We start from the raw sequence: 27,852 nt of genomic DNA on the forward strand, positions 1-27,852 counted from the left end.
CACACCAATGCACAGTTGCTTACCTGATTGGCCAAGGGAACTGTTCACAGTTGTTCATTTGTTGTAAGGCCCCGTATAGTGCACATGACTTTGTCGCGTTACTTTAGCTGCTGCACGACAGAGCGGGCGGTCTACCTAGCGAGAGTGCAGAGATGTTGACTCTTTACTGACTGTGAGTGTTCTTTAGTAGACGTCACGGTTTGATACGCACCCGAGTGTCACCTTTAATAGGTGTTCGTGAGTAGACGGCCAAGAAGCTCAGTCGATGGGATTAAACTACTACTAGGTCCCGACGACGCCAAGTTTCTTTGGCTCACTTGGTTACCGTAAGCCACTCGGTCCGTACCCGTGTCATGGTTTCTTCATGTTTGTCCTCTTCCGAAGTGTTTCTGTTTGCGAGTGGAACTTACCTTGTGCTGCAAGCAACAAATAATGCATGCTGTGTGTGTATTGACTTGGCCGATTTCTGTGATTCTACAGTCTTTTACGGTTTATTTGCTCTAAAGCGAAAGCCAGGCACCTGTTATGTCCGTGACATCACATCAAATTGCCTTTGACCCCGAGAGCATCCTTGCAAGTCACGGCACGCGATCGTCGACCTCAGTTTTGCCTTTCTTGTTCCAGTTTTCTGCTTTCTTTCTCCCCACTTTCTCTTTTCTTCCCATTTATATCCCTGTTATTTATAAAATCTATATTCCTCGGTGCAGTTGCCATGCTTATTGTGTTTGGGGACTAAGGCTATATTGCTTCGACAGTAAAAGAACAGATGAGGGACTGAATGTGAATCGTTTGTTCATTCTGCCGATCTGGGTTTAAATCCATCTTTTTTCTGTTTTGTAACGCCACACTATTCCTGTTTGGACCCAGCTATATGCAAATCAGTCTTGACCCTGTTCCCCATGGGAACAGTCCCGACCGAACTGCCAGGCCGGGTCCTCCTCAGACCAACAACAAGCATCCTATGACCGGTATCGTGGTTTCACCCCTCATCAGCCAGGATTCTAGCTTGAATCTAGTGGCATAGCAAGCACAGGACCCACGTCTGGGCATACCCTTCCCACTTAAGGTGACAAATGCAAAAGAACAGATGATGAATGGAATGCTGAATCAATCTTACATTCACCTCCAGTCAAAGATCTAGGTTAAATCCATCATTTCTTTGAACACTGTCATTCCAGCTTGGACCCAGCCATGTGCAAAACAGTCTTGGCCCTGTTCCCCAAGGGAACAGTCCAGCCTGAGCTGTCAGGCCAGGTCCTCCCCGTACTTTGCCACTCACTGGATTCAAGCTAGCCTGGCTGATGAGGGGTGTTACCCCAACATCGGTCCTAGGATGCTTGTTTCTGGTCCAGGGAAGACCTGGTTTGGCAGTTCGGGCTGGACTGTTCCCATAAAGGCAAGAAAGTGGCCACCTCCTCGATCAAAAATTCAATATCCTCGGTCATTGACTTTGACATCTGTTTTCATGGTGCACTTCGATTTCTTCAACTGCCAGAGCCCTTGACTGCAGTTCCATATCTCCTCATAGTGATTTTACACTTGAGCAACTGCCTTTGATAGGTGCAGTAGCAGGCTAGCTGGGGTGGAGGTGTATGGGTGGCAACAAAAGAACTTGGGACCCGGGTCCTGAGCATCTGCTGGGCTGGTCTGATCTAGGTGTGGTTTGTCGGAACAACCCTTTTCCTCTATTCTGTTCAGATTTCCATGGCCACCTATTTCTTTGCACCTCATCTCGCACCTTTCAATGGGACACAGACTATTCTGCGTTTGCGAGCTGTAGTAGGGAATGTTCATTGCCAGTTTTACTCCATTCTCTACTGCCCTCCAACCAGTGTTTTAGTTAGAAAGTTGGATTTTGCCACAAAGTTCACTAGGTTAAGCCGTTCAAAAGATAACTTTGCATCCCCACATAGTCCTATCTCTGCCATATTAAACCCTGCCTGACCGATTGACGAACCATAAAGCAAGAAGTCAGATTTTTGCCTTGATACAAGTTGCACTAGAGCTTGAAGTAAACTCGAGTGCATCCCTGTATTGTATGCTCCTCTTGACTGTGGAAACCGTAGTGACAACTAAAAAAGCATGGTAGACCTACTCGGAAGTCTTGGTGAATGCATATATCTGTAGTCTTAATATCCTGGAAATACTATACTATAGCACCGTAAGCAAACCTGTAGCCAGATTGCTAGACTGCATCCTTCCAAGGTACCTCCAGTTTTAGCACCTTAAATAACATTTTACTGGGTGGGAGAATGCTTTTCTTTTACCTTATCATAGCACTTTTCAGCTAACAACCACCTTAAAATATGAAAAGCTTGAAGGGGTCCTGTTTTGGCAAGACTAGAGAAGTTGCATAAAGTCTCGATAACCAAATCTGTGGAATACAATGCCAATTAAGTAAGTTATTTATTTATTTATTTATTTATTATGACGGTTTTGTATAGCGCGAACAAGACCCTTGCAGGTATCAGGGCGCTTTACAGGGCAAATAGGATGTTTTGCAACCTTTTTTTCTGAACAAAATGGCAAGACCAGCTGAAGGGTTTATCTCTTTCTGTATGGTGAAGTTGCTATTTTGATCATCTGTAATGTGCTAGGTGAATTTATTTATTTAAAAGGTTTTATATAGCGCTGGCTGGACCCGGGGATATCTGAACGCTTTACAAGGGTTTAGGCAGGAAAGATTGCATGAAACATTTGGACAATGAGGAAATATACGAGCCATGAGAACATGAAAAACTGTACGGTTAAAACAAGGGGAGATAAAGTAAGGATTTCATTTGGTAAACAACCAATGCTAAGTGGATTTAGAGAGCGCAGTGGTCAGGGATGGAGATGAGATGGGGAGTAAAAGTGGGGGGGGAGGGGAAACGGTGGAAGGTGATGGGTAAGGAAATAGTACGAGTGCATGGGCATAAACAGCGAGAATAATTGAAGGGAGAAAGGCAGTAGTATTAGAAAAGAAGGTAGGTTAAGAGGGGAGGGAAAGGGAGTCATGACCATCAATAGGGGGGGGGGGATACCTATACAGTAGGGAGCCGATTAGCGTCCAGATTGAAGGATTAAGGGCCCCATTATTTGTTGAGAAGGTGCAGCTTGAGGTCCTTTTTGAAACTAAGGTAGGAGGGGTTACAACGTAATTCTTTTGGGAGGGAATTCCAGATGGTAGGTATATGTGGATACTAGTCATATTGGATAGTTGGCCACCTTCCCACCTCGCACTCCTTTTCCTACTTGCCCATATCCTGGCTGACCTCTGCCTTAGTTACTGTATTGTGCATTTTCACTTTTTATGTTTCTGCTCCAACATGTCTCCACTGTCTACCAAAGCACAATGCATCCCTAAAAAATATTGACCTTGGATGCAGAATTTGCTAAGTGTGGGGTGGACAGTTGACACTTCCTATTTTCGTTGGTCTGAACTGCTTGCTTGGTTTGTTAAATATTTCCATGACAATAAGTCAAGGGGTTTAATAATCACGAATTATTGAAGTATTTCTTAAGTTACTTCACTGCAACCAAGATAACACAAGTATACTAATCTGATCAACATCACATGTAGAACACTTTTGTTTCAAGCCAGTAAAAATGATGTACCCTGGCTAGACAATTGCAGCAAAAGTCTCCTGTATCACCAGAAGTTTTTGTACCTTAATCAGACAAGTACACATGTGAACACCTGCACCATTGGTATTTATTGTTGATGGCAAAGCAAGAGACTGTTCCACTACTTTTTATTTTGATACTTTCCTGGGGGCAGGACACGGGATTGAAAAGGAAATATGACGAAACGGGTTAGGAACCAGTTTCGTTATCGTTTTATGTGCGGGTGGTGGCGAGACGGCAGCACTCCGCCCTAATGGAGGGGCCGCCACTTTATAATTAATATAAATAAAGGCACAGCTTAAAACAAAAAATATCTTTTGCATCTCTGAGCTTTCAGTTTTTCCATCCAGAAAACACATCACGCGCAGTAACGGACATGGACCTAGAACAATTCAAACGCCTTTTGGCTTTTTCAATGCTTGTTAGCCATGTCCGATAACTAAGTTACAGCAATACCTTTGCTTTGATATCAGACTGTGAAATAAACATTTATTAAGATTTTTGGAAATGGTAGTAGTGTTTTCAGTGTCTGAATCACTCCTGTTCTTCCTTTGCACCACTTTCCTCTGCAGTTTCTCTGTTTGACCTTTACGCCTTTCTTCTCCCCACATCTTCCTGCAATCTCCCATCTGCACATCTCGCGCCTCCATTTCTTTCCCCTTCAGGACCCTTTTCATTATGCCCTGCAAGTACTTCCTTGTTTTTCCATCTCTGCACAACACCCCTACACACACCCACTCGCCCCATATTCACTTGCCTGTAAGCACTGCATTTTCTTTTACTTTCGCTCGCTCTGTATTTTCTCTGCTGTGTACCTCCTTCACATGATTTCTTGTAGATTTACACTCCACTATCCATCTCAATCCAAATAACTAACCTATTCATCACTCAAATCACTTTCATATTTCACTATACTAATTCACCACTAATCTTTTATAGGTTCCGGAGTAGCGTTCTACTCACCGAAAAAGCGTTTCGACGCCTCATCAGGGGTAAGCGCTATATAAATGCAATTACGATACAATACAATAATTCAGGCATATTGGTTTCTTTCCACCCCGGAGTCTGTGCAGTAAGTTGCTGTGCTTACCTCCATTGTGAAGCTTTCTGGCTGTAACCAGCTCATTGCACACACCTGCACTTCTCCAAAACGATATCCGCAACAGGTACCAAATATATATTTTAAGATCTTCAAAAGCTGTTGTATACCTTTGCCCCCAAGTAAGTTGACACCCTTTTGATCCTGTCCCAGGTGTCCATTTAAATTCTCAAGATACATTTTCCTGCTGTGATATAATGCAAGACTTGTTTGGTGGTCCATCTTGATCGATGACTTAAAATGCCCTGAAGTGATGCAGCTCCACTTGCCATCACTGTTCATACCTTCCCATGTCCTACTTTATGTTCACCCAATATTCTAAGATATGGCTTTCAATAGGTCAGCACCGTCAAGGACCTTGTCCAAAGGTATTAGGCTACAAAGCTGAAGATTGGTCAGGAGGCTGTTACCTTCAGCTTTCCTACGACTATTACATTTATTAGGATGATTTTTAGGTCTCTCCTACCAGACATGTTTTAGCTGTCTATATGCAAAATCCTCTTGTGGACTATACCAAAAACTTACAGTGGGGGTTGTAGCCCGCCATTTGCTTACCATTAGTTTGCTTTGTCATTCTAATTTGTTTCATAGTTAATGTCTTTCCTTCCTCCTTGTGAATATCCCTCCCCTGGTGCATAGCCTCTTTACCATCCGTTTGGTTAAATGAATTGTATCCTTCAACCGCTCACATTTTAGGATACTACTTTTTCATTTTTCAGTCAGCACTCCATTAGAGTGCATGTGATTTGTGGCTCTGTCCCTCGTCTGTGCTTCCCTGTCCCTCTCACAAATAATCCCTTCTCTGTCCTCTGTAATGCTCTCCACCCCACCCAGCAATAGGTACATTTTTGCCTGGGTATGAGTATGGAGCAGACTTTAACCCCTTCCGTACTCCTGTTGGCCCACAGGAGCACTCCCTCCCCAGTGCTGCCAACGGCCGTCGCAGCCCCGCCCACTCAATAGAACGCCCGCACCACAGCGGAATTGCAGCAGTGGTTAAGGCGTTAAAGTTTATTTTTGTTTTTTCACCTGCATTAAAGATATTGCATGGAAGTGCATGCCTTAACAGTCTTTTGTGGCACTCGTTAAGGACTGGCAGCTGCACTCCTCTCGCGTTTGAGACAGATGATGCGCATAGCATTGTTGAAAATAAGCTGTCTCACATCCTGGAGGCACATAAACATGCTCCCAGTGCAACTGCATAGGACCAAATGGTTGGAGCATGTTACAGTTCTGAGTCCCATGACAGTGTCCTGAGGGGAAAGTATTTGAAAAATACAGTAAGCCACTTATAAAGATTGAACATATTGAATTGAAGGTACCATTTCAAAATACTTTATTTACTGTTCCTCCAGTATTATGTTTTTGTCTTAATTGTTTTATTTTTTAAGAAGTGCTTTACAAACACGCTTTGGAAAATGGTTTATCTTGGCAGTTGCATTATATAGGCTAGACCTTTTGGCTTTGCCAGCAATTGTTTATTATTGTGCTATTTGGGGAATAAACAATACCTCTGGTTTTGTGACCATTTACCTTCAGTTAACCAACTGTTGCCAACAATTAGCAAGTTAAAATAATACGAATAGAAGACAGATTCAAAACCTTGTGTTGAAAACTTTTAAAGTTGAGATTTACTTTCTGTTTTTTCCCTGTGTTTTAGAGTCTAACAAGAAGACACCATGGTTCATCTTTGTAAGTACATTTTGAGTAAAGTTGTCTCATAAAGCCCTGAATTCAGATGAAATGAGGTAGAACCTGGTAACGATGACTTTCCAATAGGATGAGGTTAATTCATTGTGACAATTAAACTTTTAACTGGTTAGTGAAAAGTGTCACTCGCCACTGTGTGAAAGAACGAGGAACTGTTCCTCAAAGGGATTATATTTAAATCCAGGAACCTTACAAGTAAGAAATAAAACATTCTCCTGCACTGCATACCTCACCGTCCCTGGGACTCTTCATTTCATTCTACACATGTAGTTCTTTTCTCCTGAGTCGTGTAAATAGTATTCTACTTTGCATCTGGTCTCTCCGAGCGTCTGTTGGAGTATGGCAGTTGGGGAGTTAACACTGGTACCTCGTTGTCACTCAGTGACATGGCACAATGAGTATGGTATGATTGTTGCATACCTGAAAGTGTCCCAGAAGCGATATCATGAACGCATGATGGCATAACCACTCGGTAGTAGTATCCACTGTCTTTCACTTTTAAACCTGGGTTTCCTTTTGGTAACACTGAGCAGGAAATGCTAGCTTCTGATAGGCTAAATGCCTCCATTTCAACTGTGCCAAATCAAGTATAAGAACATAAAATATTAGTTCATGATTGGAGCTCTTATGAGGCAGTCATAATTAGAACTTATTATTTTCCTCATCCTTTTAGCCTTTGTGTCTGTAACACTTACTGACTCTTTTGGTATATGATGTTTCAACTATGCAAAAGTATGTTGGTACTTTGTTTCTGGGCGGGGGGGGGAATAACTGTGCTTAAATATTAGTGCCTTCACTCTTGTTTTGTAAAAAGCCAACTGGGCCTGTAAACACAATGTTTTTACAGCATATATCTACTATAGATTCACAGGATATGCATATTCATGTACAAAATGTATGCAGTATTTTATAATGAAAAGATTTATGGTCAGTGGGAGTCTTGTTCAGAAATGTTTGTATTTAGACACCACTATGTACTATCTTCAAGGTGTTTGTTGGGAAACAGTATCAAAGTGAAAGGAACCAGGAGAAACCAAATCCGCACCGCACATCAATGGATACTTAGAAAGGACAACAGCGATCCTATTTCTTCAGAAATCATTCAGGATAGGTCATATGAGAATTTATACTATAATTTCACATTGTTGCAGTCTTGAAACTGAGAGTTTTAAAGCAACAAACAATACAGTGTGTGTATAATAAATAAATATATTTTGAAAAAATTAAAGGTTACAGCAACGTTCTAGTTAGGTTCAAGTTTTACCCACACAAAGCAATCGAAATGTAGCAGTTACAGCTGTACTTATTTTAAGAAACTAAAACTCGTGGCCTAAAGTTACTTAACTTAATAGTCATTAATTATTCCCTTGAGATCACTTGTCATTATACTCAACATACAAACATCAAATCATCACCTTCTCTCATACATTCCCCGAGTCTTGAAAGAGCAGAGCACTTCACAAAATTTGAATACTTATATCTCCAAATGTAATCCATTTTTTCCATTCCATTTGTTGGTTAAAATTCAATATAAATATTAAAATAGGTACAGAAAGCCCACATGAGTACAATACTGAAAAGGAGAGAAAACACATAAGACATTTAAATCTGTCCTACAATCAAGTGATTCTGTAGGACTTTATTAGAACAACACATTGCAGAACCAATTTCTAATGAAAATGTGATGATATATTACACAAATTTAACAAAAACGAAGCGTCTACGTTTTGCGGTGGTTTAGAATAAAACCACCTTCTTCAGGACAACATGAATAATCCCCCTCCTATAATTATATAAGCCACCTGTATAACAAAACATAAATGTATATGTGACTTTTCACATTAATATCCAATTTTTGCCATGCTGCATATACAGACTCATAATAGGAAAAATAATCTGATCTTAAGGGAAAACATTTTATTTTACGGCAGCACCCTTCAAGACTAGTGATGTCACAAATCACAAGCTTCCAACCTTCTTTATATCGCACATTCCTCCTACAGTTAAAAAAACACATTCACTCATTCAGTTTCCTTAATATGTTCACTCACCTGTGGAGCATTCTGATACAGAAAATAACTTTGTTTTAACATGTGCCATTTGTAGGATGCAGAATCAAAAGACCTGCAAGTGGGCATATAAAGGAAAGAAGGTGGAACTAAATCAGTCCATCCAATCTTACCAAGATGTCATTATAAATGGAACTTATCCTATTTAAAATTCCTAAGGGACATACCTCTTATTGTGTTGAACAACGTTTCCACCTACAATCTGAATGTTCCAGTTTGTAAAATAATCCTACAAGGCTCTATATGGTCCCCATCATCCTCATAAGAGACAACAACCTGAGATCTCAATGATTTCATTGAGGGGTAATAAAAACATAAAATATTTGTTATTTCCCTGAAAGCTCTATAGGCGTTCTATTTGAGGCGTGTGGGGCCCCTCTCCTTGCATTTGATATCTAAAGTTACTTAACTTCACAAGTTATAGTTCCTTCAGATGAGTTTATGTATAACTATTGAATTTCTATGGTTTTGGGTGGGTAAAATGTGAACCTAACTAGACCATCCCTCTAACCTTTTGGGTTTCCACCCCCCCCCCCCCCCCCCCCCCCCCGGTGAATTTGTACTTTTTTTCTTAAAGTAATATATATAATTGGATGTGCTACTACTCATGGATCCGCATCTCTAGATCTACAATATTGTTGAACAGATTTACAAAAGGGGCTCTTTCGGGGCGAAGAGATAGCTTTTCGCCAAATTTTGTGTAAATTGGTTCAGCCTGTAGCCATGTCTAAAAATTGCAAAATCCACGTAAACCATCCATGGGGAACAATAGTTTTGGGTTTTCCCCTCCCCCCGCCCCTCCTCCCACCTCCTTTTCCGCGCCCCCTGCTTGACGAATCTCCATGAAAAGTTCCATTCAAAACTAGACAAAGTCGGACATTTTTGGGGAAAAGTTTGTGAAGATTCGTCCGTCGCCAAAGTGATTAGCAAAAAATAAAGGCTTTGTCAATAGGAAAAGATACCTACTGACTGTTGCCAGTTGGATATATATCTATCTATCTATCTATCTATCTATTCATCTATTCCAAACACACATCTAATCCAAAGAAGTACACCACACGCCAAACTTCAAGTAACATCAGGCGCTTTAATAGACAGAAACAAAGTGCAGCAGCTGGCTTTTAATCCAGACGCGTTTCAACTCGCTATGAGCCTGGATCAAAGGTGAGCAATCCCTCCGATTTCAAAGTGGCCACAAGTTGTTTTTTAAGCGAATTACAGGCTATTTTGGCTAAAAGCAATTAAGCCTGCAACAGTAGAAATGTCTGGAATGATGTAAGTTCCATGCAGACTGATGGGAGCCTATCAGTTCTCTGAAATGTGTGCTGGTTACAGTAGTTAGTGTAAAGGACACAGAAAATGTATCTAATAGGGAGCATTAAAAGGGTCAGTTTACTAAAAATGCCGAAGGAAATGCGAAAAATGTGTTTAACAGTTGTATGTCCTAATATAATTGTCAAAAATGTATCCAACAGAAATATTGTCTTATATAGGGCTTACAAAAATATTGCTCCCCTGAGTGAAAATCTTCTATTAGTAACACCTTTTGGCTAGAATTTCGGTAAAATAAATTTAGGACACAGTTTGTCAGATATTTTTCCCGATATTTTGGTACCATGTCGTTTTTGACTAGTGAACAATAAAAGAAGATACGCCTCAGGAGAGAAACCAAGGGCTCTATCCAAATCTTAAACTAACATCCATTGGTAAAGCCAATGGATCTTGCTTGTGTGAGTGTTAGAGCTACTGGCGTTGTAAATGAGTCTTTTACCCATGTGTTGTGGAGTGGATGTATGTGGCGCGGAATTATGTGGGTTGAATTGAAGTTGTTAGTTGTGGAATTGTGTGGTATGGAATGGTGTGGAGTGGATTTGTGTAGTGCAATTACGTGGCATGGTGTGCAGTGGAATAATTTGGTATTGAGTGTACTGGAATTATGTTGAGTGGGATTGTGTCATGGAGTGTAATTAAGTGGATTGGTATTTAAATGTAAACAATGTGAACCAAGGAGTGTCCAAATAAACAAATCAATTTAAGCACTATTTCTGCTTTTCAAATGAGATCAAAGAATTCTGAGCAGGCTTGCTTGATGGTTGCATTCAACAGTCTTGTTTATTTTCAACTACTTCATAACATCCACTTGCATTGAAGAATACATTTTCCGTCATTCATAAAGATTTTTCAAGGGCAAAAATTATTTTTCCACTGCTACAGCCTACACGTTTCGTCCCCTCAAGGACATCATCAGGGCTTAGAACAATGGAATGATGTTCCCAACTCGAATTTTCACCCCAAGGATCTCATCTCATCCACAACCAAGGATTGGCTGTGGTGCTGGTAGTGGACATGGTGGTGGTGGTGGATGTGGTGGACATGGTGGTGGTGGAGGTGGGTGTGGTGGTGGAGGTGGGTGTGGTGGTGGACGTAGTGGTGGTGGTGGACGTAGTGGTGGTGGTGGACGTAGTGGTGGTGATGGACGTAGTGGAGGTGGTGGCTGTGGAGGTGGTGGCTGTGGAGGTGGTGGCTGTGGAGGTGGTGGCTGTGGAGGTGGTGGCTGTGGAGGTGGTGGCTGTGGAGGTGGTGGCTGTGGAGGTGGTGGCTGTGGAGGTGGTGGCTGTGGAGGTGGTGGCTGTGGAGGTGGTGGTGGCTGTGGAGGTGGTGGTGGCTGTGGAGGTGGTGGTGGCTGTGGAGGAGGTGGTGGAGGTGGTGGCTGTGGAGGTGGTGGCTGTGGAGGTGGTGGCTGTGGAGGTGGTGGCTGTGGAGGTGGTGGCTGTGGTGGTGGTGTTGGATGTGGTGTTGGCCGTGGTGGTGGAGGACGTGGTGGTTAATGTAGTGGTGGATGTGGTGGTAGATGTGGATGTGGTGGTGGTGGAGGTAGATGTGGTGGTGGTGGAGGTAGATGTGGTGGTGGAGGTAGATGTGGTGGTGGAGGTAGATGTGGTGGTGGTGGTGGAGGTAGATGTGGTGGTGGTGGAGGTAGACTTGGTGGTGGACGTGGTAGTGGCCTCGTGGTGGACATGGTGGTGGATGTGGTGGACATGGTGGTGGTAGTGGTGTTGGACGTGGTGGTGGTGGACATGGACGTGGTGGTGGTGGACATGGACGTGGTGGTGGTGGTAGATGTGGTGGTGGACGTGGTGGTGGTAGATGTGGTGGTGGACGTGGTGGATGTGGTGGTGGAGGTGGACGTGGTGGTGGAGGTGGACGTGGTGGTGGAGGTGGAGGTGGACGTGGTGGTGGAGGTGGACGTGGTGGTGGAGGTGGACGTGGTGGTGGAGGTGGACGTGGAGGTGGTGGAGGTGGACGTGGTGGTGGTGGAGGTGGACGTGGTGGTGGTGGATGTAGTGGTGGTGCTGGACATGGCTGTGGACGTGGTGGTGCTGGACATGGTTGTGGACGTGGTGGTGGTGGACATGGTCGTGGACTTGGTGGTGGATGTAGTGGTGGACGTGGTGGTGGTGGTGGATGTAGTGGTGGACGTGGTGGTGGTGGACATGGTCGTGGACGTGGTGGTGGTGGTGGTGGCGGAGGTGGTGGTGGTGGTGGTGGTGGTGGACGTGGTGGTGGGCATGGTGGTGGACATGGTGGTGGACGTGGTGGTGGTGGATGTAGTGGTGGTGGTGGTGGAGGTGGGTGTGGTGGACGTGGTGGTGGGTGTGGTGGACGTGGAGGTGGTGGATATGTGGAGAATATAGTATTTAAGTTAAAGCAGTAGTTAGGACATGGATAGGCTAGAATTCACTTGTTGTCACTATAGCGCCTCTCTATAGATCTTTGCAAACCAGTAGTTTCCTCCAGGTAGCATAGGTTGCATAGACTAGATAAGCCAGTTTATATGACCAAGGCGCAAAATTTAGTGTGCCGACTAAATTTCTGCTTCTGTTTTCTGCGTTTTTGTATGTCTCTAGTTGCTTAACATTCTTACGAGTAGCAGTACGTCAGCAAATTGCTATAAAAAACTAATTTGTAAGAACAATGCGACTCTGGAATCTTGGTCGTTATAAATGGCCATGCATTATCATACATGCATATAAAACACTTCTAGTCTCAACAACTGTGCCTACAGAAACAGCATCTAAAGCAGAGCACAGCTACACCTTCCCTACAGATGAAAAACATATGCATATTAAGCCAATCATTACTACCTTCTTGAAATGGTCTCACTCCTAATGAAGGAAGAAGCGCAAAGCACATGTTGGACACATGGAATGCAGCTTTAGTTTTCTGTAAGTGACTGCAAACAGGGGGTGAAAAAGAAAAGCAGGCGTTGTTTGCTCTGACCTCATGGGTAATGTGTACAGTGTGCTGCCTGTTGGTAATATTCTCATGAAGCGAGGCAGTGCACCCACACTAGTTAAAAAAATAACCCAGCAGAAGCGGATTTAAGAATCACAACGTTTCCCATAGACTTCACATAGTGCCCGTTCAAGTCAGAGTTGCACACATATTTGTAAGACTCAGGCCTTGTGATGCACTGTAATATATAGTTCGTATGGAGCTTGGTCGGCATTTGCAGCCATGTCGTGGATACAAAAAAGGACTGGTCTGCCCTTTTACGTCAGGGTTTGCATCAATGTAATTGCGCTTGCATTTATATAGCGCTTAGTACCCCTGGCTAGGTTTCGAAGTGCTTTTCGGCAAGTAGCCAGAAGTATAATGGTGGATTAGAATAGGGAAATAAGAGTTAAACCAAATCGTTTACAAAGTCCACGGAATATTTCCAATGCGGAAAACGGAAAATGCCCGGCTTTGAAAAATGCATTCTAAAGGCTGAAAATGCTTACATAATGCCTAACAGTGTAGTGCTAAAAGCGGGCAACATTTTTATAAACAGTGACTCATTCATTCCCTTGAAAACTCCGGGGTGATTTTTAAGTAACTTGTAGGCAGGAGGATCAGCGCGACGTCCCTGTATTTTACGCCGGTTGTCTACCGTCGTTTCCACTGGATGTCACGCGAGAACATGAGATAAGGGGTTAAACACAGGCAAGGTAATTAATCACAGGCGTTAGTGTGAAATTTCACCCTTACCTTCTATTTTTCAGTCCCGCTACTGAGCCGTGAGGTGATTGGCCCAGAACCTCAGGGTGTTGAGTGTCCCTGCCTGTCCCGGTCTCCCAGGTTGAAGATTGACCTCTCTAGTCATTAGGCCACATCCTTGCGACGCATAAACATACTCAAATGTTGACTGATATAACAGGGCAAGGTTTCTTTGAATGATAGCAGCTCGGTGCTGATATCACATTATTCATTTGTGGACTGTGAGCTTGTACTGCTCTACAGTTTAGAAGCGGTGGGGCGTCTCGTCCACGAACTTGGAAACACTTTGAATACATTTAGTAGTCGTCCTTCTGGGACAATGAGAAATAAGAGGCTTTGGCTGAAGCGTGACACACTTGTGAAAGGCTTGCTAGAACAATTCGGCTACTGTACTTGAACGCTTCCTCAATGTGACTGGGGAATGCTGTGTTTCCAGAGATAGTGAAAAGATTGGCTCGGCCTGTCCTTTTCGACACTCTCGGCTACATTCAGTGTGCTGGGTGTGTACATCATGCGATGTCTCGTGAATCTTTTCAAGAAGCAGAGAATACTGTAAAGAGTCTGCAAAGTCTCGCACTAAAATTTCTTGACCAGTATTCAAAAACCAGCACCGCCTCTCCCCTACCTCCTCCACCGCCGAGGAAGGCGCAGGAATGCCTGCAAAAATGCGAAAGAAAAAAAAATTGACCGGAAACACGATAATTAATCCCGCCCCTCCCGGACTGGTGACCTGACTCATGGTTGCCATGGCGATATTTCAGAGAATACGCTTGCGACACCGTAAGATAGGTCACGGAGTCCTGAAAAGGTGGGAGTATAGCGGACAAATCATCCAAACAGGGGCATTGTCCAATGGCAGGCCTCCGTTTCGCGAGGCTGGCCAATGGCAGAAGGGGCGTGGTTTCATGCCCCTTCTTGTTTACAAGAACTCGCGCATGCGCTGCAACGCAGGCTTCGACCTAAAAAGGAGTGACAGAGGAAGAATTGACCACTAGCAAGCAAGGATTTATGAAGGACATTGAAACAAACCAAAGAAAAGTAGTGGGCATGCTTTAAGCCCGCAAAGAGTGTATATACAACAAGTCTCAAAAGCTTGACCTGAAAAGCATGAAAAGCAGAGACCCTCACATCAGGTTTTTAATCTAACACATCATATCCGTGATGGAAGGCAACATTTCTCAACATCATGTATATGAAACATGCAAGGACATCTTTGTTGTTCAGAAACATAAAAAATGTATCAAATTCACGACATCCAAAGAGTTATCGTTTCAAGATTTTAATGTGTGGGGTAAAGTCCGCTCAAAGATTGTTTCCATGAGTCAGCTGTTCCACACCTGAGGAGAGGAGTGCATCCCTACTTTATACAATTATATGGTGAGGATTAGACTTGCAGCACTTGCCTCAAGAATACAGAGATGGCAACAAACGTACACCAGCTAGGGCTCACAATCAATGGCGTTGCAGTGTCTTGAAGGAGGATGTTGGGGATAATGTTGTCCTTCATTTATGTAGTGCAAAATTCTAGTGTGTTCAAGAGATCTGTGAGGACTAGATTCACATCTAGTCGTTTAAGAACATGGGGTCGTGACGACTGAATGGTAAGCCAAGGGAGGTACAGTCATTAAAAAAGCTGGAATGCAGATGGGAAGGACAGGATCCTTGTGGAACTAAAAACCTCACTTGACATCACTACACATGCTACCTTGACAGGATGTTGGAATGCACACGGAAGAAACCGAGCCTTTGATAAATGGCCAGCTTAAGAAATATATGGGCATATAATCTCAGGACTTTGGAATCGTTTTATCTGTGCTGATTGCACATTAGCAGTGCAGTATATCTTAAAACTGGACAGGACACATTTTCTTTAAAAGTTTTGAGATGCCCAGAACACCTATCAATGCCCTCACTCCTGATAACAACACATGCCAGGAGCAGATAACTTTGCAAACTCATTAGATTGTCAGTACTTCCACTCTCAGATGGGAAGTAGATAATTCAGCCATGCATTACCTTTTTGGGCTATGGAACTAGCCAGATAAAGATTTTTGCCTCCGCAGATAACCAAGAAATTGCCAGCTACGTGGCTAACCCTCAGAAGATGGAGATAATGGTTTGGAATGTAGAGGGGGTAATTTAACCAATAAAAAGAACTTGAAATATCTTGAAATTAAAATGACCCAAGATGTGGATATGATTGCGGAATTGAAACGGGACATTTGTGGAAACAAACTACTGATGAATTGGTCGCATCTTCCATTAATGATATTCGGTAGGACAACCTTGCTAAACCTGGCCATCCTTCCAAAATGCACTCTCCTTTGTAATTCTATCCTCCTAATGTTCAAGAAAGATTTGTTGGAGAAGTTGTTAGGGAGAATTAACTTGTTTATCTTGACATCAAAGAGTGTATTCATGGAAGAAACTCCGTAGGAGACGAGACAAGGTATCGCCTTGTCGGACCTCAAGTTGTATACATGGGCCTTTCAGTTAAAACAAGCATTTACAATGCAACGGTTTTGCCTTTATAGAAGTTAGAGCTATTGGCATTGTAAATGACAACATTTTTATTTATGTGTTCGTTTTGAAAACAGATAAATAAATGGCATTGTCATTTATAATGGCAATAGCCTAATCTCTCGCAAATGCCACACACACACACCCACAGAGAGCCCCCCACACACAGAGCCCCTCCACACGGAGCCTCCCCACACACACACAGGCCCCCCCCCACACACACCCACACAGAGCCCCCCCCCACACACACTCAGACAGAGCCCCACTTGGGTCGTGGTTCTTATACCACTTTTTTAGTATATGGTTTGGTCCGCCTCTGAGGCCCAGTGTTTCTTAGTGCTATTTACTGGCCATACCTGTACCATGCGGTTTGCATCTAGTGCTTCGATAGCAGTTCATAGCTTCAATGTGCGGCACTCGTTCGGCAAGCAACAATACACAGCCATGGTACTTCTGATTAAGTAAAGTGTGAATTGTCCAATGTATAATACGTGCTCACTTTAGCTTCAAGTTTACATCTCATTGTGCAGTTCTCGTGCATTCGCTAAGGGTTTTACCAATGCGATATTCAAAAGCGGTCTGTCACCACCAGTGCTCTTAACAACAATCGAGGAGTATTTGGGCTGGCGCTGCTCATAGGCGCTCCTCGTTAATACTGCCAACTCTTACTTGGGCGAAATGCTTTTGTACGGACCTGCACATTGGTAGTTCTGCAGTTCTAATCATCCCTACCGACACGAAGATGAGAACGGAGGCGCACTTCCTACCTTGGTTCAGCCGGGAGTCTCTGCACTGCTTGAGCGCTAATCACAAACGCGTTACTCGGGACATGGTCTGTGTTTGAACGGCGCGCGGCTGTAACTCCTGAAGTCTCACGAGATGATGCGAAGCGTGACCTGCTCCTTTTGAAAACAATGATGTTAATGGCTCCCTGCATTGGAGTGAATTACTGTCCGTTACCGGTACATACTGTATTATTTTAGCGTATACGAACCTAGGTACTTTAAGGCTCATACGAGCATTTGCAAAGGCCTATTTATTAATGCCATAGTAGTGTCCAGGGCGCGAGACTGGGGTCCACGCGGGTGGACGGCGTCCCCTCACTCTTTTGAAAGGGTGGACGCCATCCCCCCTGCCAAGAAGCTGGGCCCCACAGAAATATGCTGAACGTGTCCCGGTGTAAATTTCAGACACCGGCACACGTTCAGCACGTTATGTCACGAGGTCATTTGCATACTATCAGGCCCCCCACTTCTTTTTATAGGCCCTGGTAGTGTCCCTGTGCATTACTGGGATTAACATTCCTGACATTAATAATCAAACGTGTGGCTCAGAGTAGCGTCCTCGCACAGTGCAAGCATGCCGGTTCCTTAACACTCGCATATTTTCGTAGTCCGACTAGGCATAAGTACAGTGAATCAATTGTCAATGCATATTACAGTGCACATTGGCTTGAGGACGTTCTATCTGGGGGATGACCTGACAGACAATGACACAGTATGAAGAGAAACCACCGGCACAAATTAAGCAGGCGTGGGTATGTTGCCCACTTACCTGCCCATGACAAAGGGGCAGTACGGGATGTACACTCTGATGCTCCTGCAACCGCAACTGCATGGCACTTACCCGAAAGATCCTACAGTTCAGTATGCCCCCACAGGAGAGGCACTGGACCCGGTCCTTTGGCCCCACGTGAAAGAAGCCGGCGCTGGCCAGGTGTGCGCCAAACGCTGTGCCACGGTCGGACACCTTTCGAAGAACCTCAGCCTGTAGAGCTCGCGCGTAGTTCTTGTTCTTCGCGCCATCTTGCTGGTGCTCGAGCACAGAGAGACAAGTCAGGTCCCGGGCCGCGCTGTGATTGGCTGACGTCACGGGGGTGTCCCGGGCCGGCAGCCAATCGCAGCGCGGCCCGGGACAAAGGGGCGGGGCTTAAAAAAAGCACCAGAAACGTCCCCGAATCGCGTTTTCGAGAGCGCGATTGACAGCCTCTGTCTCCCAATGGCTAGCCTCCATTTATGGAGCTAGCCAATGAGAGGCAGAGGTGGGTCATCGATCATATATAGAACTCAATAGGTTTTTTAGCGAATGCTCACTACGTGAGCATTTGCAGGCAAAACCTAAAAAACAAGCGGGTCTATTGGCTTACTGGTGGGGGAATCGATGAAAACTGTTGGAAAGTGTAAGCCAAGGTTCTGTGCGAACGTACCCACATGTACTCTGATCTCTTCAGTAGCTCACAAATGCATATTGGTTCCATTTTTGTTTTCCTTTTTTTGGGGGGTCCGGCCTAGCAACGTGCATGCTCTCCGAGGTATGGAGTATCTACTCAGGGGCCATAGACTATGCCCACCACTTACCATTTGTTCCTTCCTATGCCAGTCAAAATTTCCTTCTTTTCTTTGGTGAAACGCTGCTCGTTGTCCCACCTTTGGGTGTGTTTTGACTTTGGTGGAGACTGCCCAGGTCACATGTCTCCTAACTCATGGCTTTACATATCGTGTGGTTGGCACACACCTTGTTTTACATCGAATGGTCCCACGCCGTTTCTTGTTGTTTGCCCGCCTCTGCTTGTTTGTGCACCACTTCATCATTTTTCACGGCCGCTGGCCGTCATGCATAATTATAACGGTCGATCATCAGGCTAAAGCAGACTCTACCATTAGTTTACATGCACAGTAAGTGTCTCCCCAGCAGCCGAGTGGAGAACATGTTTAGTTAACCGCTTCGCTGCTGATGACGTGCTCAGCTCGTCATCAGCCACGGTAGTCGTGTGCGGATGACGAGCTGAGCTCGTCATGTAAAGCGGCTTTTCGTAAATTGCCGCACACAGCGGGAAAAGCCGCCGCAGCGATGTGGTTATACATGAAATGAAACACGAATCTTCTTTGGCGGGGGCAATAGGTAACGCACGGTCTGGGCACATTCTTTCTCTCCCGAAAGAAAGACTAGTGAGGAACTCATGTTGTGGGGGAAGACAAACACGGCGGTGTGAGACTTCCGAAGTTTGTACTGAAACCCACACAGCTGTGTGAAGTGCAGTCTGGTCCTATGAAGGATCATTACAGTGAACCATGCAACCCAAAGCACACAGACGGGGAGGAGCCTGTCACGTGGGGGCAAACATTTGTCACTAACAACACTACACATGTTGTGTGCTTGTTAAACTTAGCAGTCAATTCACCTCGCGACTTTCAGCCAACAGGTCCAAGCATGCCAATAATTTGATGAGATTTTAAACTAAAATTTCCAGAATGCTTAGTGGTGGTGACTGAAAGAAGCAGCCTTTCCTGATGTACAGAAAGTCCTTGTGGGGCAGGTGAAATCTTTGCTTCTCAAGGCGCTTGAGGATTCACATACTTTTAGCACGCCGTACCTTATCTGGCCACCTCATTTTAGGATTATGTCTGCTACCTGAGATAGAGAGTTTCTGCACATATTTGTTTATTTATGGGTTTACTCTGTAGTAAACATCATAAATACTACTGTATTCCATGCTTCTCGGTGGCAGGATCTCAGGGAATATGTTTTAGCTACTACCTCAACATTCTGACATCTTCCATGACGGGTGAGCCTAATAGTCTTGAAATTTATACAACAAGTTTCAACAGATTTTGCTATTCTCTACCTTCTAAACCTATTCCTGCACTGTATATGAAGATCAAACCACATAGTTTGGTGAATGTGAGCATTCCCTCCTGAATCCAGTCTCAACCCCTCTGCAGCATGGCTCCTGAAGACATACTTCAGATATAACCCATCTAGCTCAATGCCTGGATTAACTCCGGAAAGCTACGATAAATAGAACGGGTTTGGGTACATATCTTTAGATAACGGCATTTCACCCTTACACTGTATGGTGCAGGATTACATTAGCATCCACGTACACCTAACAAAGGAAAGACTTGCACATGCATATGTCAGTTATTTTGGATACCTTTCCAGGTTACAAGAGGACACTACAAGCTGATCCTTGTTCAAGTTGTCAATAGTAAGTCTGTATGGCATCATAAACCTACTTTACTCGCCAGTGAGATCTCTGGTGCCGATTTGCAACCCGAACATAGTACTCGATGGACCAGGATTCAAATCTATGTACAAGACTGAAGTTTTTAGTGTGTTCTATTTTTTTTTTATACAATTTTATTGAAAAAAAGTGAATAAAACTTTTTTGCATTCCAACTTTGGATTACTCTGTGCTCATTATAGCATACAGGTGTGCTCAGGTTCACCACCTTGTGCCTACAAGGTTCCTCTTGTACTGTTCACGTCTGCCCTTCCCGGACAGTAAGGGCTTCACCCTGAGCACCCTAAAAGATTTTCTTTCTTCAAAATTCCAAACAGAACTTTGATAACCCAGGAGTGCAGCGGAATTCTTCCCTTTTTTCAATTGGCTTATGAAAGACATGACCAGCAATGAGCATAGACCACTATATATTATAGATTCATGACATCATCGCGGCACCGCCCCTCCCACCTCCCCAGAGGACTGCAGGTACAAGACGGGCGGTAGTGAACCCCCACATTCAAGAGGCAGTGTATTATTCTTCTAATACAACCACCCACTTTTGTGGTACTTCGTTGGGCATCCTCTGGCTTCGTACAAGGGCTTTTCCTGTGCTGCGCACCAGTCCACTCCTCTACGCCTTCTTGCCAAGGCGGGGGTAACTGGGTTCGACCAGTTAAAGGCAGTGTTCCTCTTTACTACCATCATCATCATAGCAGTGTTTAGGAAAAGTTTGTCTGCTCTGGATCCGTTTAGGCCTTCGGTAACCCCCAGGAGCGCATGCAGTGGGTTGTGTAGGACCTCCCAGCCAGGGACCTCTACGAGTTCGCGCTCTGTGGAGTTCCAGAATCGTGTGATGGTTGGGCACAGCCATACCATGTGGGAGAAATCTGCCTGCTGTTGGTTACAACGGGGGCATGATGCGTCCAGCCCTAGTCAGGCGCTGTGAAGGCGCCTCTGCATAAGATATGCAGCGTGTAGGTAATATACTTGGACCAGACGGAGTCTGACTGAGGTAGTGATTGTTTTGGGTGTTATCAGTCCTCCTCATCCAGGGTCCCAATCCATCCCTCCCACTGGACCGTTAGTCGGTATAGTGTGTTTGGGGTATTATTCGTTAAGGAGTGACAGATTCAGGAAATCCCTCCCTTCCCCAGGTCCCCGGTCATGATTTGAGCCTTTGGTGGGCTGTATTCGGGCAGTGAGGTACCATTCGAGATGTGGGAGGGAAGAGCATGGCGCAACTGCAGGTACCGGAAGAACTGTGAAGGGTGCAGGGAATATCGGGCCTGGAAATCCTCGAAGGTACGCATGTGATTCCCCCCCCCCCCCCCCCCCCCCCTCCCCACACCAACCAGATGTCCCTGAACTGCGAGATGCCAATGAGGCCCCAGGCTCTGAATCCAGTGGCGGTGGTAACCACCTGAAGCCAGGTGCCTTGCCAGAGCGGGTATATGGAGTACGTTTATTTGACCAATGGGTGTGGCGCAAAGAGGCACTCCAAGCCAGAAGGTATGGTGAGGAGCCGGGTTGCCAAGTAGTACAGGTATTGATTTCGGCCCTGGGCGAGGGCTAGACTAGGCCTTTTACTCCTCCAGAGGAATTTGGTAGCCTGACTGTCCAATTCCCTAAACCAGGTGAGAAGAGGAGGGGCGTGTTCTGGAGTATGTATAGGAATCTCGGTAGTATCATCATTTTGAATAGGGCTATTCTACCCGGGGGTTCAATGGGAGCGACTGCCACCGTTGGAGGTCGGCACTGGCCTTTTTCACCAGTGGGGTCACATTCAGTGCCCAAGCCAGGTCGGGGAGCAGGGAGAATCTGATCCCCAGGTCTTAAAAGACTGTCTCCGGATGAGTATCCTGGTTTGCCAAATCGAAGTAGTCCCTAGAAATGTGGAGGGGGACTAGAACTGACTTGTTGGAGTTCAAGCGCAGGCCTGAGGTCCGACCAAACGGGTGCAGAGCACGAAGGCACCAGGGTCCGTACTGGGCCGGCTCAGCCAGAAAGAGCAGGACATCGTCCGCAAAGTATATTCTATTTTAAACCACATTTCTTGTTGCTGTTAATTGTGCTCTAAGAAGAACCATTTGCAGAACTGTACTTTGTACATGTTTGGTTTACATAGGTTCAATCATACTTTCAATGCTAATTTGGGCACTGACTTGGCCTGTGTGCTTGGAAATCTTGGCAATAGTGCAAAGATAACCTCCATGTCCTCGGTGTGGGGAGATCATCATGTGCGATTTAATGTTTTTTTTTTTTTTAAAAGATAAAACCGCTATTTTTCACCTACGGCTTTGCTAATTGCAGTGAGCTAAAAAACGGTGATGGATCAAGCCTGATCTTTGGACTGGGTAAGAGTGGTCTGCTTAATTCAGACACTCTGTTCATCACCACCCCCTTTTCTGAATCATTTTTGTCCACCATAAGCGTGGAAGGGTATACTCCGATGTGAGTCCCTTGCTCATTGCACCATCAGGATTCAAGCAAGCCGGGCCGAAGACGGCTGAAATGCCAGAAACCGGTCCCCGGTAGCTTGTTTCCTTCCCAGTATAAGAATTGGCTTGGTAGTTTGGTCTGCCCTGTTCCCATGATGCACTGGGCCAGGGTCAGACTAATTTGCATATAGCCAAGTTCTGAGCTGGGATGGTGCAGTGAGCTAAAAAACGGTGATGGATCAAGCCCTGATCTTTGGACTGGGTAAGAGTGGTCTGCTTAATTCAGACACTCTGTTCATCACCACCCCCTTTTCTGAATCAATTGCAGTGACTAGCATAGCAAATAGGACTGTACAGACCTGTGATGCCTTATCAGTTAAGCAATTCGTTCTTGAACCAAGAAAGAAAAGAGCAGAGAGCTTTGTGTCTATCTTGATGTCAAACATTATATTTAGTGATGTACGCCGACTTAGAACATGGAGTCCTAATCACACTAGAACTGTTAAAAACTGCTTTGATCTCGAACTCCTCCCACTCAAGGTACCACTTGCTATTCTATGCACAGCATGTGAATCTGCAGATTCATTATGTGCTGCAAATAAACTAGTTATGTAGGGGTAAGCAGAGTTTATGAACTTAAGCTCCTATTGATTCTCATGCAATCTACCCAGCCTACTACCAGAACATTAAACATTAGGGCATACATATAATACACAAATTAATATACACAGAAGGATTGAGGCATTAAGGTTCCTCACTTGTCAAAATATATTGGCAGAGTTTAGGAGTCCTCCCGTGGTGCACCGAACCTGAAGTACAGCACAGCTACTTCAACTTGAAAACAAGTTCCAAAATTTGCATTAGTAAAGTGGTTCAGCACTCACAATGCTTGTTAAATTTAAATCTGTCTCATATGAGTTTGGCACAATTCTCATTTCACTTGCAACAGTAATTTTCATGGAAACATACTTATATTGTGCAGGTTTTTCAAATAGAAAAGCTCTATTACAAGCAGACGCCAAGCATGCTATTTTGTATTTTGAGCACATGAACTCGATCTTGTTTTAACTGAACGGAAGGAGAACAATTTGGACAACCTGCACTAGGAGTCTTTCATGACCTAGGGGTGGTTGTATTAATATTTGAGCCCTGAAGAAGTCTGCGTAGAACGAAACGCTTTGGCTAATTTGACCACTGTTCAATGGCGTGCTTTTAAGAAGAAAATGAATAAAGAATAAATGAATATGGACATCTTCTCTTTATGTGTTAATCTCACATTATGTGCTATGTTTCCATGAAAATTACTGTTGCAAGTGAGATGAGATTTGTGCCGAACTCATGAGACAGATTTAGTTTAACTAACACTGTGAGTGCTGAAACACTATTGACTGATATAACATGCAAATGCATAATGATGGCACACTGAAAATGGCGCTGAAGTATTCTAGCACACTTCACCCCCCTGATGTCAACTTTGATAACAAAAGTTTCAAAATGGTAACAAAGAAACATACTGTAGGAATTTCCAGCCCAAGCAGTTAATGACCGGTATAGGTAGGTTCAGCATAGCACTGTGTACTACTTTATGCACCAAGTCTATTATTACAGGTAAGTAACTATAGTCTTACTCTAGGTACGAGTAAAATTGACCATGATTTAACAGTGCAAAGCAGCTATTACCTGCTTGGAAATCAGCTCAGCATCTTGGTGAATGAAGGCTTACTGTCTAAAGTAAGATGCTTAGACTGGGACATAAAGCTTGTCTTCATGCGTATAGGTTAGTTTTTAGACGAGTTCTCATTCGAACGTGCACACGCTGTTTCACGAATCGCCTTCATTCTGAAATGTAACCAACTTTAAAGCTTCACGAAAGGCACCAAAAGGCATTAACTAGGCAAACTAAAGTTTCATTAAAGCAGTGATGTTTTCGTATTTTTATTAGCTGGTTTTCTTTTGTATCGTTCATTACCAATATGTAAATGTTCTTGTGAATGTTGTAAATTTTTTTTTTGTTTTTTTTACATCATTGGTATCACATTCCAATCAATTACTTGATTTAGTTCAGCACAATGCTTTGTATGATTTACTTTTGACACCTTCGGTTCTACTTTTCATTATGTTAAACTTGAAATCTACTATAAATAACCATACATTGAATTATTGCAAAGTACTGTGTTTTTGTCAATTATCATTTTGCTATGTAAATAGATTGCAAGGACACAGCTTGTTTTGCGTTTTACAATACTAGCAAGTAAAGTTAGTTTATACACATTGTGTAAAAAAAAAAAAAGTAAAATTCACACGCTTTCTTTTCTGTTTAGCGCCTAACCTCTTGAAATATTACCACAAGGGGCATGTTGTTATTCGGTTGGCACTGCATGGCTGCACCAACAGACCTTTCTATCTCATTGTGGCTGCATTCAACAAGCGTGCTCGGGACAGCAAGTATTTGGAGCAGCTGGGGTCCTACGATCCCCTACCTAACAAGCACAGTGAAAAACTAGTCAGTTTGAATATTGAGAAAATCAAGTATTGGATTGGGAATGGAGCACACACCACTAAACCAGTGGAAAAGCTTTTTGGTGAGTACCAATAATAACACTATTTCGGTTTTTTTTTGTTCGTATTAATGTTTTTCTCTCATGACGTCTGCCACATTAAATAGAGGGACAACTTCAAATTGACATCTTGAAGATAGCGGCCGTGCAGGGTCATCACGAAGTCCATTAGGCCATTGATGTCATCAAGAAAGGTTTTATTGTGTCCTGGAGCGGTTGATGTATTGGAAGAAGATGGATTGGTTTTGGTTTGTTTTGATAGCTATTGGCATGAGTTTGATTGGGGCACAGTCAGCAACTGCCCACATCATTTGTTTTTGTTTTTTCAGTTTTGCCTTCACTGTTATTGTGAGGGTTGTTGTGAAGTAGAGGGTAGTCATCTGGTGTTAAGTGGGTGAACTAGGTTTCAATAGTGAACAGTATAATTATACTGTGTGTGGTTACTGTGGTCTGCCATCTCACAAATGTCGAGTGATGTGGTATTTAATAATATTTAAGTTTTCTGTTATGGGAAGGTAATATGTGTGATTTGGGTTTTTAGCATAAATACCTTTGGGTGGTTTGATTGAGGAATGAGTCTCTGTGGCTTAGAGGCTCTCTGCATGTTTTGATGGAATCTTCTTTTGTACTGATGCTGAGGGAGAGTACGCCTACAGTGGGGAACCAGGTACCCCAGTAGGTAAGAGTAGAGCATTTCAAGAAGTGAATAGTGGCAATTTTGATTGATATGTAGCCTGAGTCAGAGTAGCTGCTGTCATCGGTGGTGAGTAGAAGTAGTGGCATGTTCAGGACTCTTCTTATTTACATACTAGCTCAGGTTGATTGTGAGAGCTTTCATTGCTTTGTCGAGCGAACAATTGCAGGACTGAGTTATGTGTACCTTGTTTTCTATGGTTTTTCATATGAATTAGTTTGGTGTTTGTCAGCAGCTGACTGGAGATGGTGATGTGGGAATAGAAGTAATCGTTAATGGTTAGATTCCCCTCTGTAACTATCTCCAGCACAACGACCACTAAGATTTTCCCAGGAACAATTAGTAGATTGTAAGTTTGACCTTTGTGTTTTGGTCCCACTTTAAGTCCTATTGGTTTGTTTCCCTTTAGGATATTTGCCTCATGCAGTTTTAATGTAACTGTAAGAGAATTGTCTTTATTTTGCCAGTTGTTTTTCTACTCCCCTGCTAGAAGAGTTAATGCAGTGCTCCGTTCTACCTCATATGACACGGTTTGGGTGCTTGGTGACATCTTTAAACCTCCTTGGACTAATCGAAATCAGGCTGTGATGCTAAACTTTGCATTGGCTTAGCCAACTATTTCCAGATTGGCTTCCTTAAAGAGGCAAAAATCTAGAAATTATGTCCACTCTAGTAAATAGTCTCAATTTATGGTATGCAATCTATTTGTTTCTGTATTATGCTGAGGATCCCCAATCTGACATCAGGGAATCTTCTATAATTACTTTATTTGCATTTATGAATAAATATTGGTGCTGGAGAACTACATTTGCTGGTAAGCCAAATTAATTTTGCCCACCAGTGTGACTTGTGCACTTGGCACCCTTGCTATTTTTCTCCAGCATACCGGCAGCCTCTCTGCGAATATCAGATCTAGGCTTAGAAAAAGCATTCTGATACTGGCAAGCTCCTAAGGAAGTGGAGCACTTGTTTGCTTCTGCACTCTGCGTTTCTTTCAAAAGATTAATTCTTTGCGTAAGACCCGTTCCTGCTTTAAAGTCAACACGTCCTATGTCTTTACTAAACAAACCAAGCAGCAGACCAAGTGTTACAGCTACAGAACGTATACATTGATATGGACTTGTTGGTGGACACTGGTCATCTTTTGTTACATTTAGGCTCCCACTTACCATAACCTAATACAAATAACATGACACTCTAACAAATCATCCCATCACGTATTCTGTAATTAGTAACCAAAATACTTTCTTGCTTTCAGGCCTTGCTGGATTGTTTCCTCTTCATCCCATGACCATCACAAATGCAGAAAGGCTAAGGAAGAAAAAAGAAATGGAAGCCAAAATTGTTTCTGAGCAAGAAAACACAGATGATCAAGAGCCTGGCGCATCATAATTGCATTTATGGACATATTCTGAACTTAACAGACTTAGCAATCACGAAAAACGTTTTGGGATTCTAGTTACAGCATGGGCAAGCAGATAAATTCTGTAGAATCTGAAAATGTTCTTGACTATTTTATGGAATTTCAATTGGGGGTCAAATCAAATTGCAACAGTTTTATATAGTGACATTCTTGACTAGCTCACTATTCGCTTATATTGGGCTGTAATACCAGTCTTCTGTTTTGCGCTCTTTTGCGTTCATAAAGTATAATTTAAATGCCCCTCCTCCTTTTGTATCTTCTGTTTGACTCTATGCATGTAATAAGCTTTCACGGACATGTTTCTTATGACTCCTTCCACTTGTTCCTGCATGCATTGATTTTACGTGTTACAAATTGGTACCTTTATGGAGCTGTTATTTAAAATCATTGTTTTTTCCGGCAACCCCTTTAAAAGAAAAATTTGAATATTTTCCAACACCGTTTTGTAGTTCAGCAACACCCTGGTTTACAGGTAAAAACAGTTCTGGTTTTTTTCTTTTACCCAGACCTTGACACTTGTGTTATCCGCATTTGTATACAGTTCCTTCTAATTTTGGTATGTCCTATTCTGGTGACTTTCCAGCTAGATAGCCCATTGCCTTTCAGATCGGATTATGATTTAGCTTGTTACTATGTGTTATACGGGTAATGTTTTTGATCATATTCTTGATTATTTGGGTCTGTTGTAT

General features: G+C 43.5%; 1 protein-coding gene across 6 annotated transcripts; it reads left to right on the top strand.

Moving 5' to 3' along the window:
- Positions 1 to 32: 32 nt before the first annotated feature.
- On the top strand, positions 33 to 27,403 carry MRPS16 (mitochondrial ribosomal protein S16). Of its 6 annotated transcripts, none has more exons than XM_086921897.1 (5): positions 53 to 338; positions 4,546 to 4,598; positions 6,366 to 6,397; positions 24,810 to 25,070; positions 26,999 to 27,403. In XM_086921897.1, the coding sequence occupies exons 3-5, from the start codon at positions 6,385 to 6,387 to the stop codon at positions 27,130 to 27,132; spliced, it is 408 nt and encodes a 135-aa protein (XP_086778023.1). In that variant the 5' UTR covers positions 53 to 338; positions 4,546 to 4,598; positions 6,366 to 6,384; the 3' UTR covers positions 27,133 to 27,403. The 6 variants fall into 6 exon arrangements, with proteins under 6 accessions (XP_086778021.1, XP_086778023.1, XP_086778022.1 ...); XM_086921899.1 differs by having other exon boundaries at positions 69 to 172; XM_086921900.1 differs by lacking the exon at positions 53 to 338 and adding an exon at positions 1,453 to 2,397.
- The last annotated feature ends 449 nt before the right edge of the window (positions 27,404 to 27,852 follow it).

Source organism: Lissotriton vulgaris, chromosome 5, assembly GCF_964263255.1.
Source record: "Lissotriton vulgaris chromosome 5, aLisVul1.2, whole genome shotgun sequence".
Lineage (NCBI taxonomy): Eukaryota > Metazoa > Chordata > Amphibia > Caudata > Salamandridae > Lissotriton > Lissotriton vulgaris.